General features: G+C 40.4%; 1 protein-coding gene across 1 annotated transcript in view; it reads left to right on the top strand.

The window, feature by feature from the left end:
* kmt2cb (lysine (K)-specific methyltransferase 2Cb) overlaps positions 1 to 15,954 on the top strand; it is a 130,796-nt gene that overhangs the window by 85,986 nt on the left and 28,856 nt on the right. The window contains 15 exon segments of the mRNA XM_058760987.1: positions 31 to 129; positions 1,454 to 1,501; positions 3,425 to 3,562; positions 3,653 to 3,685; positions 3,766 to 3,915; positions 4,885 to 5,029; positions 5,209 to 5,441; positions 6,138 to 6,211; positions 6,677 to 6,880; positions 7,513 to 7,786; positions 7,789 to 9,380; positions 9,496 to 9,812; positions 9,910 to 11,585; positions 11,724 to 11,835; positions 11,949 to 12,015. Coding sequence (XP_058616970.1) covers positions 31 to 129; positions 1,454 to 1,501; positions 3,425 to 3,562; positions 3,653 to 3,685; positions 3,766 to 3,915; positions 4,885 to 5,029; positions 5,209 to 5,441; positions 6,138 to 6,211; positions 6,677 to 6,880; positions 7,513 to 7,786; positions 7,789 to 9,380; positions 9,496 to 9,812; positions 9,910 to 11,585; positions 11,724 to 11,835; positions 11,949 to 12,015 — 5,162 coding nt within the window.

The following is a 15,954-nucleotide window of genomic DNA, read 5'->3' as shown; positions in this document are numbered from 1 at the left end:
ATCACTTTCCTGCTTTATCCGCATCCACAGAGAATTCTGTGGAGCCTCTAGTGGACCTGTCCGAAGAGCTGAAATCAGACACAGAGCTGCTGGGAATGTTTTCTAATACCAGGCAAACTGAGGAGTCCGGTAGGCCTTTATGAGTGTCTCTAAACATGAGAAATAACAGCGTATGTTTGCTGTTCAGATGAGCCCTTTCCGTGGGCTCCAGCTCTTTAGTTCTACTGTTATCATTGTTGGGGAACATAAACTTCATGAGGTACAAACATAGTTAAACTACAGTAAGGCCTCCCATTTCAAAAAGTAGTGTCGCTTTTAACTACACTGACGATTGTAAGTGTGGATTCACTTGACTGGATTTGTTTCTCATAATAAAAAAATAAAAAAACATTTATATGAAGCTTGTGCTTAGATGATAGATTTAAGTTATGCTTATCATTGAATGTTCATATAAAACTTAAAATGTAATCATTTTTATAGGGCTTTCAAACGTAACATGTTTTGCTGTCGTTAACACATTTAGTCAATTTGACATTTTGTAGCATTTAAATTTTCTCTGTGAATTCTAAAAGCTAAAAACATTCAGAGTTGATTGGAACTGATCGGAGGCGTTGAGCCAATGACTCCCTCTCTCACACACGTAAATGGAGAAAGACTTGTGTATAATTTATTCATAAATCAAACCCAGATGGGGCGTTTAACAAAAATCATTTGCATTCTTTCTATGGTGAAAGGTAATTATCAAAAACAAGTGAAGCGTCACCCATCAATGAAATAAATTAATTCATAGAAATGTTAACCGCATCCAAAATAAAGGTTTTTGTTTACATATAATATGTATGTGCACTGTGTATATTTATTATGTGTATATATAAATACTCACACATACTGTATATATTTTGAAAATATTTGCATGTATTTACGTGTGTATATATTTATATAATTTATATATAAATAAATTTAATATATAAACATAACATTATTCTTAAATATATACATGCATGTGTGTGTTTATATATACATTACAAATTTGCACAGTACACGCAAATTTTGGATACGATTAATCGTTTGACAGTGCAATTTCAAAGCAGCTTTAAATTGAACAAGAAAATAGTGATTCAGTGATGCAAACAGAATTCAATTCAGCTCTAAAAAGACAATAGTAAAGAGTCATTATTCAGTTGAAATCTGGCAAATTTCCACACCTAATAATTACACACAATAATTAGCTTTTTCTTGAAAATAGATCAATAATAAATAGTTTAATATCTAAACATTTAATTATCTATAAGAGATGGTCTTGATTGTCTTTTCATTATATTACTTTCTTGGACATTTCCATTTTTCATTCTTAGCTCATTTTATTTTACATTGTGTATGAATCATCTGCAGAATCTTTCTTTCTCTCTTCATGGTGCTGATCCCTCATTGTGTTTGGTTTGGATCTTTGTAGGTCTTGATTTTTGCCCTTTCCAAGTTGAGTACTCTTCTTCACCATTTGGTAAGAGCTCATGATCATGTTTAAGTTATTTGCTTTTTCTTCTGTTCTCTTGCACCCTTTTGCTTGGGTTTTATGGGAACGTTTGTTGTACTTTTCGATTGTTGACATATCACCCACAATGTGCACTGCACCTGAATCCAAACATTATACATCATGCAGTCCATATAGTTTACATTACCTAGCATATTGAGAATGATGCAGCAAACGCTGGGCTAACAGATGTAGTCAAGGACGTTTCTCTTATACCAGCAGAGAACTGAGATGTTCTAGAGACAGGCGTTTCAGAAAACCGAAGGCGTAGATGAATGACTGTCCTCCTGTGAGCGGCAGTCAGGGCCTTTACTTGAATGGATGAGTGAAGAATAGGGGCACTGCTCCACCGAGATCCACCGAGTCCTTGATTTGATAAAAAGGAACCAACCCTAGTAATTTGTGAAAGATGTTGAGCTCTCATCCCTGCTGTAAAAGCAGCCTTGGAAGGCGAGGTAGTCTGACCTCCCTCAGAGCACACAGTAGTATTTCTATTTGAATTATTTGCAGCACAGGTTATTTATTCAGTTTTGTCCATGTCAGATATGACTCGTATAACAAGATCCACAACCTGCTCTGGTCTGGTTTTTGCTTATTAGTTTTACACTGTGTGCAGAATTATTAGGCAAGTTGATATTCTGGTCATATTTTTTTTCCAAGAACATTTTACCAATTCCAAACCACATCAATCTTAGTAACTACTATCAATTTTTTATTTAATCATTTATAAGTGATATATAATTGCCCATGAAGGCTGAAAGTTAAAAACTCCTTATTTCAGGTGTGCAGAATTATTAGGCAGATTTTCTTTTACAGAATTAATGAGCCAAAAAGAGATTGAACTCAAGAATAAAAGTAAAACAATTAGTAAATGCCCATGAGAAGGATGCAATACTAATGCAATAATAGAATTAGCAAAATTAAGGCATGACCACTGGGCAGCGAAATGCTCATTGGGTCAGCAAGGTCAGAAAAAACAGGTGGAGAAGAAAAGACACCTTAACTGCAAAAGAATTAGGAATTAATGTCAAGAATTAGGTGAGAAACCATCAGGAACCATTTAGTCTCCAGCACCATCATTTTACAGAACTGCAACCTTCCTGGAGTCTCCAGAAGTGGAATGTGTCAGGTTCTCAGAGACTTTGCTTGGGGAAAAAAAATATTTTAAATGACACTCACTTAATAAGAATAACATGCTGAAGTGTTCTGAAATACACGAAGACTGATTATTTTATAGGCTTTACGGACAGATACGTTGAGAGTGACTCTTGAAGGACCAGCATCACATCCTCTTGTGCCACTGTTTGAAGAATTTATGTTCCAGAATCTGGCAGTAAGTTTTAGGAGCTCATTTTTAATCAATCCTGCAAGACAGACTTTTCAGGATAGGAGATGAACTAAAATGAGCTCCTAAAACTTAGTGTTTTAAACTGTCGAAGTGTTTTAATGTTTTATTCTAGCTATATACATTCTTTTTTATCAACGCTTGAATGTTGGTAAGTTTCTTTAAAAAAAAAAAAACATTTTGAACAAATATCTGGGACAAATCTTGTTTTTGTAAACGACTGCATCTGGATCAGATTCAGAATGAAGGCAGTTTTGATTTACATGCTGTTTAATGCTTTATGATTAAGTTATTTTACATATACATCTGCTTACATATGCAATCGCTTGTTTCTGCATTTTCACTGTATTTTGGTCCAAACATGCAGTACTCAGAAGATGTGTAATAACGCCTTGTACCGTATAATAGTGAAAACAGGGAAAGAGTTAAAGATCACCCATGTCCATGACTAACCCAATTTCAGGACACATGGTCCACGGTTTGTAATTTTAGTTTTGTTGAGATGGATGTGACATTATTTGTGTTTTTGTGTGTATGTGTTTGTGTAGGTCTGGATGTTGCTCCTTTAACAGAAGACGCATCCGTTTCATCTCAAACTCATCTGGGCCGAACTCACCCACGTCAGGTGCCCGAGGAGCCACTGGATGGCATCCTCAGCCCTGAACTGGACAAGATGGTCACTGATGGTCTGTATATTACAAATGTCTGCATTGTTGAACAGTAATACTTGTTCCTGAAACATCTAAATGTAAACACCGAATCTTTCTGCCTTACAGAATCAATACTCAGCAGACTCTACAAAATACCAGGTAGGTTATAAACTCAAAGCACCAACTGCCAGTGCACGCGTCCATTCGATATGTTGTAAGTATTGACCCATTCCTTGCAGAGCTTGGTGGGAAGGATGTGGAGGATCTCTTCACAGCTGTCCTGAGCCCCAGCACCAGCCAACCTCCTCAGATGCCTCAACAGATCCAGGGAGCTCAAACCCTGCAAGGTCCCGCAGGCCCTGGTTTACATCCCTCCCAACCCAACTCAGGTTTGTTTAGGAAAATAAGGAATGTTTCAGCAGTTGTCTTCTGTCATATTTTCCATGTTAAAATACTCCCATGCAGGTTTTAATGCACAACTGTGCGTGTAGCATTCGTAGGGTTACTTCCAAAAGAGTGTGGCACTATTTAAAAAATTCTGTAATATTTGAGCGAGTGGGTTTCCCAAAAGCATAATTAGCCAACTGTGGTTGCAAGCTCCATCGTTACCAGCATAGTTCAGTGATTCAGTGATTCCTGAATCCATATTTCCAACAAATATTCACAAACAGCATCGGAAAGTTGTGGTTGGAACTACAGCCATTGACCTGTGGTTGGAAGCATAGTTTCTTGTTAGTATTACATGTGGACATAGATCATGCTATTGAGAAAAATAAACAAGCAAACATGCAGTACAATCTATCTCTTTCATTTGTTGTATATACAAATTACATTCTATGTTTTTTAGTTTGTCAAAAGAATAAAAGCATTGTGAAGAGTGATGTAATGGGAATCCTACGACAGAATCAAACATCTGAAAATAAAGCAAAACAACGGAGAACAAAAATAGCGAAATAGTCTGTTTGTAGTTTACCACTCCCAATGATTTTGGGAGTTTTGGTTGAGACTTTCTGTTTAGCCAATGACAGACGGGCAAGGTTCAAGAAACCTGTGTTGGCATTATTATTGTAATTCAGTGTTGATGGTATTTTTAAATTTGAACATTCTTCAAAAATCACACATTTCACCTTTCCGTAATGTTCTGGGTTTTGTAAAAGCTCAGTCGATGGTGTCTGTGGCATTTTGACTCATATACCTCAAGTGCATTACTGTACACACATTTTTGTTTGTTTTTACAAACTGCGGTTTTTCGTTCTCATGTGATTCAAACTGAATTACATTCACTGTGATAAATCTTGTAGACCAGAAGCATTGCTGTGTGCACCGTTGCTCAGTTGTATTGGTATGTTTTTGTACAGGAATGTCTTCACGAATGCCAGTGATGAATGGTTTGATGGAACCCAAACAGCAGTTTTCACAGTCCCAAATTGCTCCTGGAGCAGGGCCTGATATGGCTCGGAATATCCCATCAATGCAGCGCATGCCTTTCTCAGACAATCTTAGGTCAGCCTTGATATTTCTTCAGACATATGCACACTCGCATCTAAATTGCAATATTGATGAAAAATAAATGAACAGACTACATTTGTGTTAGTCTTTTTTGGTTGAGTAGGTGAAAATGTTGTGGCACAGTTTGATTAAATCAGTATTTCTAGATGACATTTATTATATCTACTGCACAGGGACAGGAAGTTCAATCTGATAGCGCAGGAGACTGCTGGTCCGTGGTCCGCTACAGGGTCAGCTTCGGCCTCTGCTCCAGCCGCTGCCTCTGAGGTGGAGGGAGACTCAATGTCCACCGCACAGAAAAGCACTCTGAAGTGGGAAAAAGAAGAAACGCTTGGAGAACTTGCCACTGTCGCACCGGTCCTGTACACTAATGTCAACTTCCCGAACCTCAAGGAGGAATATCCAGGTCAGCTAAGGGATTTTAAAATCATCTGTCATATACAGCTTTGAAAATCAATAAAGAACTATATGTTACAATCAACACGACTTGCTGTTAGGAACCCATTTTACTATATTTAGAATGAAATAGGGAGGTTTTTTTGTGCCCCTGATCCGACTGAATATTGATCCCCGATTGATCCTGATCCAATACTTGTATATTCCTAGTGTTAGATGCACAATCTCAGATAGTCTGACCGCAGATAAAAGTAAATGATAAATGAATTTGTGATCGTTGCAAAAGTGCTCATCAAATATTGAACACGGAAGCTCAAACATGTGTGACACGCTAGAACAGACCTCATTGGTTTCTTCTTCTTTTGGTTTTAATGATGGCTGAACACGCACATACGAGTGCCAACATAATACACATAACTGCATGTCACCGGCATGACAGCTGATGTAAAATAAGGATCAGATTGAGGAGAGCCAATCCCGATCAGTTAACAAAAATGCTTGATCGGCCCCGATCCCCATCCTTGAGATCTGCTTGGGACATCCCTAGTATGAAATCTAACTTTTTATATATTAATGCAATTAAGAAAGTTAATGTGGTATATTTAGATTTACGTGTTGACCTTCACGGACACGATCTCTTCTTAATATCCCTCAATGTTATACTTCTAATAGATACTTTTATTTTTATGTTTTTATAACTTTACAGACTGGTCAACACGAGTAAAACAAATTGCAAAACTCTGGAGAAAAGCAAGTTCACAGGACCGGGCCCCATATGTGGTAAGTTACACAGTATCTGCTGCAATACATTGAGTTTATCATCATCACCAGCATATGTAATGTTTGAAATGCTGGTGTGATGGCTTGTCGAACAGCTTTATCTGCAAAATTTTCCTGATGAATAACATGGCTATGTTGGTCTACCCGTTAGACCAGCATCGGGCCACCACTAAACAGAATAAGCTTAGAATTTATTTCAGCAGGATATAGGGACCCTTGAGTGTCGGTCAAAGTCAAAAGAATAAATTGGACCCAAGGAGCTCATTACGGTCTAAGAGATAAATAAATATCAAAAGATATGATTAAAGGGAACATTACCTTGACGTGAAAGAGTGCCACTTAAAATAAAAACGCTTTTAGACAATTAGTCTAAAAACCATGTAATTTTAGCAAATTTATGCAACCTTTGAATTTCAATGGTCTTTCTTTGATATCAACACTGCACAACCACTCTACCATTCACAGCAAAAGGCCAGAGATAACAGGGCAGCCCTGCGCATTAACAAAGTTCAGATGTCCAACGAGACCATTAAGCGGCAGCCGCCTCAGCCAGAGCAGCCTTTAGAAGTGTTTGATCCTGCTATTCCACCACTGGACCCGGAATTACTGTTCAAAGATCCACTGAAGCACAAGGAATCAGAGCATGAACAAGAATGGAAGTATAGACAGGTAAGTCTTTTATAGACCTTTATTTGGAAAAGAGCTAAATTACTTATTGGCAGCCAGTTTTGGTTTTGTCAAATAAATTATATAAATGACATTTCTATGTCTTTGACTTGTCCGATTTGTTAAACTGAGACACAAGTTTTATTTTTCAAGGAGAATAACTTTAATGCATGTTTGGTCTGGTGGTGGACATCAAACAAGGTTGCAAAATAATAGAAGAGTTGCATCAAAAACAACAAATGTGTCACAACTGCATTTTGTGCTACAGTTTTTAATGTTGAAATGTTTGCTTGAGCAGCCTTCAAAATAAACTCTACTAAAGCATATTTGTTTACTTGAGAGGGCAGAAAGGAATATGAAAAATGTTTGAAATGTGACATTTTCTTCATGCATAAACTCAGGCATCTTAGGAACTTCTCAGAATTTTAAATGAATTACATCTGTGTGTTCCCTTTTGCCACGAACAGAAAAATAGATTTAAACTCTAAAATAAAGAAGTTATATTTATGTTAGCTTGATTTATTACTAGTCAATGAATTTAATTGCAATTGTAATACATTATGTAATTTAAATAAATCACGCATGGTACATTTTCTGATTTATTTAATAATTATTATGTATTTTTTCACTTACTGTTGAAGCAAATGAGACAGAAAAGTAAGCAGCAAGCTAAGATCGAAGCTACACAGAAACTTGAACAGGTGAAGAATGAACAACTTCAGCAGCAGCAGCAACAACTTCCATCAATCAGCCAATCTGAGCATGACTCTTCTGATCACCTGAAGAGTCCAGTATCTGTGCATTCCAACAGTGGGAACATGTCTCCCAAGCAGCCCAGTTCAAAGAATGGGGTTTCAAAGTCACAGCTGCCCGGCACGCCCACATCGTGTTCCCCAGATGACGTCTTTTTGCGCCTCATCCACCACCCCCATCTTCAGGATCTCAGCCACAGAGCCCTCAGATGTTCTCCCCAAGCTCCTCTGGCTCCAGACCATCCTCACCCTGGGATCCCTACACCAAAATGGTAGGCACACCCAGACCACCACCTACTGGGCAGGGAACTCCACGCCGTAACTCGGAATCAGGGAAATCTCCCAGAGGTCTTTCAGAGCCAATTGGCTCTCCAACAGCCATATGTAATGACCCCTATGCCAAGCCCCCAGACACCCCAAGGCCAGCAGGATCTACAGACCCTTTTCTCAAACCTATGTGCCCTCCCAGAGCAAGTCAGACAGTGGAAGGGAGGCATCTTATTGGCTCCCCAGGCCATGATCCATTCTCTAGGGTGTCTGTGAGAAAGGAAGCCTACCAGAGGATGCCCCAGGGCAGGATGATACTCTCAGACCCATATGCCCGTCCTTTACTCACTCCTATCCCAGGCAGCAATGAATCAGGGTCTGTCCAGGTCTTTAAAACCCCTATGCCACCCCCTCAGGCTCAGGAACAATATGCAGGTATGCATGCACGGAGAGCAAGTGGGGATCCCTTCGAAAGACCAATGATGCCCCCTCGTTCTTCTGAATCATTTTCCCAGAATCAACAGAACGATCCATATGCACAGCCTCCGCTCAATCCTCGTCCTGTAGTAGGTGATGCCTATGCAAATCAAAGGCTTTCACGACAGCCCCAAACCCTCCCTTTTTCTCAGCCAGGTCCAATGGCACGCCAGCCTTCCTGTAGCCCATATGCTCGAGCCCCTTCCACCCCTCGGCCAGACTATTCCCAGTGTGATCTCTATGGACAACAGTCTGCTACACCAAGACCTTCGAGTGACCCTTTTGCCCCGTCTCTGTTTTCTAACCCATACGCTAGAATGCCAGGCACACCTAGACCACATGACCCTGAACCTTACTCTCAGCAGCCTGCATCTCGTCATCCGGTCATGATGAATCAACCCTCTCAGCAGCAGACTCAAAACCGCTTAATGTCCCCTATGTCAATGGACCCTTACGCTCAACCTCCTGGGACCCCACGCTCAGGAATGGCAGACCGGTTCCCCAAGTCTCCAAGTCACCAAAGGACTCCTGATCCTTTTAGTCAACCCCCCGGACTGCCACGCCCTGTAGGGCCTGATCCTCACGCACAGTCATTGGGAAGGTCCCAGTCATTACCTAATGATTCATGTGCACATCCCTCACGAACACCTCATCCTGGAGGAGTCGGACAGGGATTGGTACCTGGGCCCATGGCCAATCAAGATCCATTCTCTCCTCCTCAAGTCTTAATGCAAGACTCTTTTGCCAGTCCAACAAAACATGGACCTCAGACCCTCAAACATCTGGGCATGACAGATGAAACCTTATCTCAGCCCATGTCCAGTCGACCCAATCAGACTCCCATCCATGACCCTTTTGAGCAGGCCCCCATGCTTCCACATCCTCAATGTGGAGAAAATAAAGAACAACAAGGTTTGGTACAGAGTATGAGTTCCCACCCCATGGGCCAGCCCAGCGCTGAAGTTCAAACGGTACCTCTTGCTGAAGCTGAGGAAAGACTCAGACAGGTGTGGTTTTATTTCGTTGCTACTTTAAGATGGTATATTTGCTTATTAAGTGCACTGTATTAGTTACAATATATAACTAGTACAACACTAATTAACACTGTTAATTTGTTTACAGCGTCTGCGTATTCGAGAGCTGATCCTCAAACAGCAACAGCAGAAGAGTGCCATACGTCAAGATAAGGGTTTACAGGATCATCCTCTGACCATGCCTCCAGGAACCCCTCAACACTGGAGTCAGGAGTCTACAGGTCAACAGAGTGAAATTTTTAATCGCCCACCACCACCATATCCTGGTCCAGGAGCTGTGAGAGCCCCTCAGAGATTCCATGGGCCATTCCCAGGAGATCAACAGGGGCATTTCCCTGAAGGCCAGTTTCCTAGACCACAGTTTCCTGCGGATGCTGACTCAAATATAAGGCAGCTTGGGCCAAGGTGGGTTAATTTATATACTTCAAAACATTTGTATAAAATGTAGGGACTAATGTTATTCAGAAACACTGCAAATATTATGTTCTTTTGTTGATTTTAGGATGCCCCTCACTCCTAATGTCCAAGGTCCTATAGGAGCTCCAAGACCGCATCAGATGCAGGACCCAATAATTGAAGCTCATCCACAGATGAGAAGATCCATGTCTATGGACTTGGGGAAATCAATAGGAGGCAACCCTTTAGTAACCCCACATTTACCTCCTCGTGGCATGCATGTGCAACAGCACAACATCATGGGGCAGCCTTTCATAGAACTGAGACACAGAGCGCCAGATAGCAGACTTCGGCTTCCCTTTGGAGCTCCTACTATGCAGGGAATTCGAATGGAATCACCCTCACAGCAACGACCCCCAGGTTTCATGGGTGGCCAAGAAATGGGATTTCCCTTCAATCAAGTTCCAAAGCCAATGGACACAACAATGAATCAGTCTCAGGTAGCTAATACGCAGATGCAGGCATCTCTCAGCTTGGGGAATTTACAACAAGCCAATATTCCGTTGAGAGCTGGACATCCACAAATCCCCCTGACGAGGTCTATAAGCCAACCTGCTTCCAGTGAGACTCTCAGTGCTCCCTTACTCACAAGTATTGCTGCTACATCTGCTGTCCAAAACATTGAGGTCCCTTTATCCACAAATGAAGTACCTGAGGAGAAAATCGATACTGATGAATCTGCTGTGAAGGACCTTGAAGATGTTGAGGTGAAGGACCTTGTGGATGCTGATTTAGAGAACTTAAATCTCGATCCAGATGATGGAAAGGACTTGGATCTTGAAACGAATGACCTGCATCTAGATGACTTCTTAACATCTGGGAAATTTGATATAATTGCCTATGCTGATGCTGATTTAGATCTTAGCGAGGACCTGGATCTCAGTGATCCAATAGAAGACCACACTGAGACGTCTGATTTCCAAAAGACAAAACCTGAGAAAAAGACTGATAGTTTTGATGGCTCATCATCATCATGCTTGACATCGACAGCGAAGGAAGTAGTAGACAAAACTGCTCAGTCTCAAGGTCACATCAGTCCAGACGTTCCTCAGGATCAGGTGTTGGTTTCCTTGAAAACAGAGGAGGATAGCAAAAATGGAATTAAAGATTGCTTGTCCCAAGACACATCTTGTAAGAATCAGGTAAATGATAGTGCTGCCATTAATCAAGCTGGCTTTGAAAGTGATATTGATGCCAGTTTACAGGTTCCAAAGTCTGGAATTCACCCCGATGCTACTCCAGTGCTTTCAAGCATGCTGGTCAATGTACCACCAGAAGGTGAATCACAGAAGCAAGAACACTCATCAGCACAAGGCAACCCACCAAGTCAGGAAGCTACAGTGTCACTCAGTAGCACAATGCTGGGGCAAGGAAACTTCTCAGTGCAGGGGATGGATACTGGCCTCAGTATTGACCAATCGTTGGTCTCTTCTCATGGTGAAAGTGCATTAGAAGTCCCAGGCTCCATTCAGGAACAACAACAAAGCCATATTTTTGGTATGGATGAAAAGGATGCTGTACTCTCAGGGGAACAACACAGTATTCTTGCTCAACAGGCACTGCTGTCACAGCAAGGCAATCAGAACAGACCACTGCTTCTGGAGGAGCAGCCACTCCTTCTCCAAGACCTCCTGGATCAGGAGAGACAGGAGCAGCAGCAGCAGAAGCAAATGCAAGCTATGATAAGACAGCGTTCCAGTGATTCATTCTTCCCCAACATAGGTAAGGGGTAGCTAATATAATATGTAATTCTGTTCTTCCTTGATCCGAGATTAGGCCTTTCTCTGTTTTGCATGTGGCAGAATGTGTACTTGACTATAATTTACTTACATTTGCATACTTTTTCATTGATTTATTCAGATTTTGATGCCATCACAGACCCCATAATGAAGGCAAAGATGGTTGCATTGAAAGGAATCAATAAAATGATGGTTCAGAACAACATGGGAATGTCTCCTATGGTCATGAACAAGTGAGTTAATGATCTCATTTATTAGACTGAAATATTATTAGATTTATTTCAGTGTATGAGCTTTTTCATTAATGGCTTTTCCTTTACTCTCCTCTTCACAAAATCTCAATTAGTGTCCAGACAGCGCAGGCGCTACCAGGCCCTGATGGAGGTATAACTCCAGTGCAGTTGGCTGGACAGGTGAGACTTCAGATTTCTTTCTATCTTTCTTTTTCTCTCTTTCTTTCTTTATGTCTTTCTGAGTGTGTAGAACTCCACACAACATTCAGCAGATTTCAGCTGAATTTAAATGCCTACACCTCTTGTGTGTTTTTATTAAAGGGGTGGTTGATTGCGATTTAACTTTTTTAACATTAGTTAGTGTGTAATGTTGCTGTTTGAGCATAAACAATATCTGCAAAGTTGCGGCGCTGAAAGTTCAATGCAAATGAAGATATCTTTTAAAATTCTGGGAGTTTAATGCCTACAGAAACGGCTTGTAGGGACTACAACGAGTTACTTCCCAGGTTTGTTACGTCACAAACCCAGATAAACCCTGCCCTCGGGAACATGCAGCAGAGGACAGTAGGGTCTGGCTGCAGACATGCACTTGCGTTTTCAGACGTGCACTCTCAGACACCCACACTTCCGCAAGTGACGTCACCTGCAGTCTTTTTTAAATTGAATCTCTCAACATGTTACACAAGTAGCTAGTTGGTGAAGACGAGAAAAAAGAAACTAAATTATGGGGGTGGCACGATTCGGTACGGTACGGACATCTCAGTTCGGTGCATGAGGCCTTACAACGAATACAGGCAATTCACCCCCAATACAGAAGGGGGCGCCCGCAGCAATGCAACGCTGTTTGATAACCGCCAGCAGAAGAAGTTGATGTTGTTGTTGTGGATAGGGTCTTTAAAACAGCTCTATTCATTTATACTGTTATCAGCACATGTTGAAGTAGATTCGTCTCTTGTCTCTGAGATAATATGCGCTGTTAATGCAGCTTTAGAAAACTCCGTCAGTTTTTTTTACTTTCACTTTCTGTATGACTGAAGTTAAGACGTTCACCGGCATAACTATTGCGCAAAGTTTGCACGTTGCTTGTGTGATATCCATTGGCTCACCTTCATGGTTTAAAACTACATGAATACATGAAAGAGGAATCAATTCGGTATGCCGCACTGCCTGAAACACGTACGCTTGTGCACGCTTCGGGTGTGTGCGAGTACAGCGCGCAAGTAACGAATTGAGTTCTGTTTCGTTTCTTCTTGTGGTTTTAAATAGATTGAACGTGTAAATTGGCAAATTAATCTGCGAATCACATGCCGAACGGTGGGGTCTGGACCTGGTCCGTATATCACGGATCAACTGCGATCCGTTTAAGCCCTATGACAGATCAGAGCAATCTTTTTTTTACTAATTTAACCATCGTCAAATTGCTAATCTATATCAATCGCATACAACGAAAATAAAGAGTAATTAGAAAAATCATTTACGCACAATAAATAACAGAGCGTCATATCTATACACATTTTCCCCAGAACTTTCTCGCGGTAGGAATTCTTCCACGGCCCGGTAGTGGGTCGCGACCCGGTGGTTGGGGACCTCTGCTTTAAAGGCTTGTGCACTCAACTGTTTGCGAAATGGAGATTTATGCTCTTGTGTCCTACCTCTCTCATTCGGCACAAATCCAAATATTCTGCAATATTTCCATATTTGCGATGTAACGTATCTGAATGCAAAACCATTATTTATTATGTAAATAATAGGCTTTGTACTTCAGTCGCGTTCCAACGGTGACACAGAGGGCGTGCTGATGTTTGGTTCACTGTATTTTATTTTGATAAAGTACCAACTGTGCTGTCAAGTTAGCAATGCTGGAACTGATGTGTTTTGTGTGTGTGCGCGCTCCGTCGCGATCACTTCAACTGTTTCCTTATATCAGCAGAATCAACTTATTGTCTTATTAATAATGCATCACTGTATAAAGGTCTGCTTTTATTTGTGTACACTCACAATGAAAACAAATAGGATGTTGCTTTCTGCCATTTGAGTTTCCTTTCTGTGAACAAATTAAGCTTGTCACAAAAATGAAAATTCAGCATATAGGCTGTTACGTGTCGGAGTTTTTTTTCTCCCTTGTTTATCTGTAAACTAAATCAAATATATTTATAAGAATTTATTCCTTGTATATGTGTGTGTGTGTATATATATATATATATGTAGGCTACTGTAGATTTTATATATATAACATAATGTAATAATATTTAGTATTCACATCTAGGTGGAAAAAAATAGTAATTTGTACTACTGTCTGTTCAAAATAAAATGAAAAGACACCGAGCTAGTAGTTTTTATTTATTTTGTTTCCTGTTGTACCGAAATTGTATCGAACCGTGACCCCCGAACTGAGGTATGTACCGAACCGTGACATCTGTGTACCGTGCCACCCCTACTAAATTACGAAGTCACTCGCAATCGCCGGTTGCACTCTTCGCTACCTGCGACATCACTTGCAATCCACACAAATCGTGCGTGTTGCCAATGGAGACAAGATGCTGTGGTGGTTAAACGATTAAAACTAATTTAATATCATAACGTACAGCGTCCTGCAAGTTATCTGTAAGAGAAAAAGACAAGACCCGCAAATCCATGGCAGCAGAACAGAAGAATATGAATGCAATGCGCAACATCTCTCATTAAGCGCTTTTAAACCTCCCGTTGAAAACCATAAACACTTAATATGGCATAATGTGTTATGATAGTGCTATTAAAAGATCAAATTCGATATACAGTTTATTAATATAATGTATGTATATAGTGTTTTCCTCCCATACCGCAAAACGTGGCATAATTTGGCATAACGGACTAAGATTATATATAAAGACCAAACTCAATATGCTCCTCTTCATTATTAAAACATAATTAATATGTATAAGCAGGTGAGCCCAGAATAAATGGAACACGCAAAGTTACGCGTTTTCCCATTTAGAATAAACTGTCTACAGCCCTTTAATATCATTGTCTTTGTCCATTAATCTACATTACGTATTTTAATGATTTTCTTATGGCAGGAAAACGTTTAACGTGCAATTTAACGCATTGCGTTCTAGGCTCGTCTGCTTGCCTGCACGGAGCTGGTCCTTTTAATATCACTTAATGCATTTCTTAATGCGTGTTCAGGAGGGAGGTTTAAAAGCGATTAATGAGAGACTTTGCACATGGCACTCATATTCTGCTGTTCTGTGGCCACGGATTGCCAGGTCTTACCTTTTTCTCCTACAGATGACTTGCAGAATCCTGTATGTTATAGTACTAAATTAGATTTAATCATTTAACCACCACAGCATCTTGTCTTCATTGGCAACACGCACGAATTGTGTGGATTGCAAGTGACGACGCAGGTAGCAAAGAATGCAAGCGGCGATTGCAAGTGACATTGTAATTTAGTTTATTTTTTCTTGTCTTCACCACCTGGCTACTTGTGTAAAATGTTGAGAGATTCCATTTAAAAAAAGATAAATAAATAAATAAAATAAAAAAGACTGCAAGTGGCGTCACTTGCAGAAGTGCGGATGTCTGAGAGTACAAGTCTGAAAATGCAAGTGCATGTCTGCAGCCAGACCCTTCTCCCAGAGGAGGCGAGGCCATGTTGTGCTGCTTAAGAGAAGGGAAGAGAAAACTAGGGATGTACATAAAAATCTATTCATATTTGAATCGCGATTCTGTCTTCTAATGATTCTAATGGATTCACAAGTTTCAAAATCAATGTTCTAAAGCAGCGGTTCTCAATCCTGTTCCTCAAGTCCCCTGCTCTCTCTCTCTCTCTCTCTCTCTCTCTCTCTCTCTCTCTCTCTCTCTCTCTCAGATCATCAGCTCAGCTTCAACAATGAACTGTTCCATTTATACACTTATTTTCACATAGCTATGAGAAGTGTTCTACATGGACGCGCGTGCGGTTGCCGTACTGTGTTAAAGCTTTAATCAGGATAAAATCGTATGTAAAAAGCTAACAGAAGCAGTAGCATTTACAAATAACAGCATATCTAAAAGTATGAGACAACAACAAACAAAAAACATACCATTAAGAGCCATGCTTGCACAGGTACTGCGCGATCCTCTTCACTAATATTCTCT

The sequence above is a fragment of the Onychostoma macrolepis genome, chromosome 02 (assembly GCF_012432095.1).
Source record: "Onychostoma macrolepis isolate SWU-2019 chromosome 02, ASM1243209v1, whole genome shotgun sequence".
Classification (NCBI taxonomy): domain Eukaryota; kingdom Metazoa; phylum Chordata; class Actinopteri; order Cypriniformes; family Cyprinidae; genus Onychostoma; species Onychostoma macrolepis.
The sequence above is the reverse complement of the archived record's forward strand: the minus strand, read 5'-3'. Positions and strand labels throughout refer to the sequence as shown.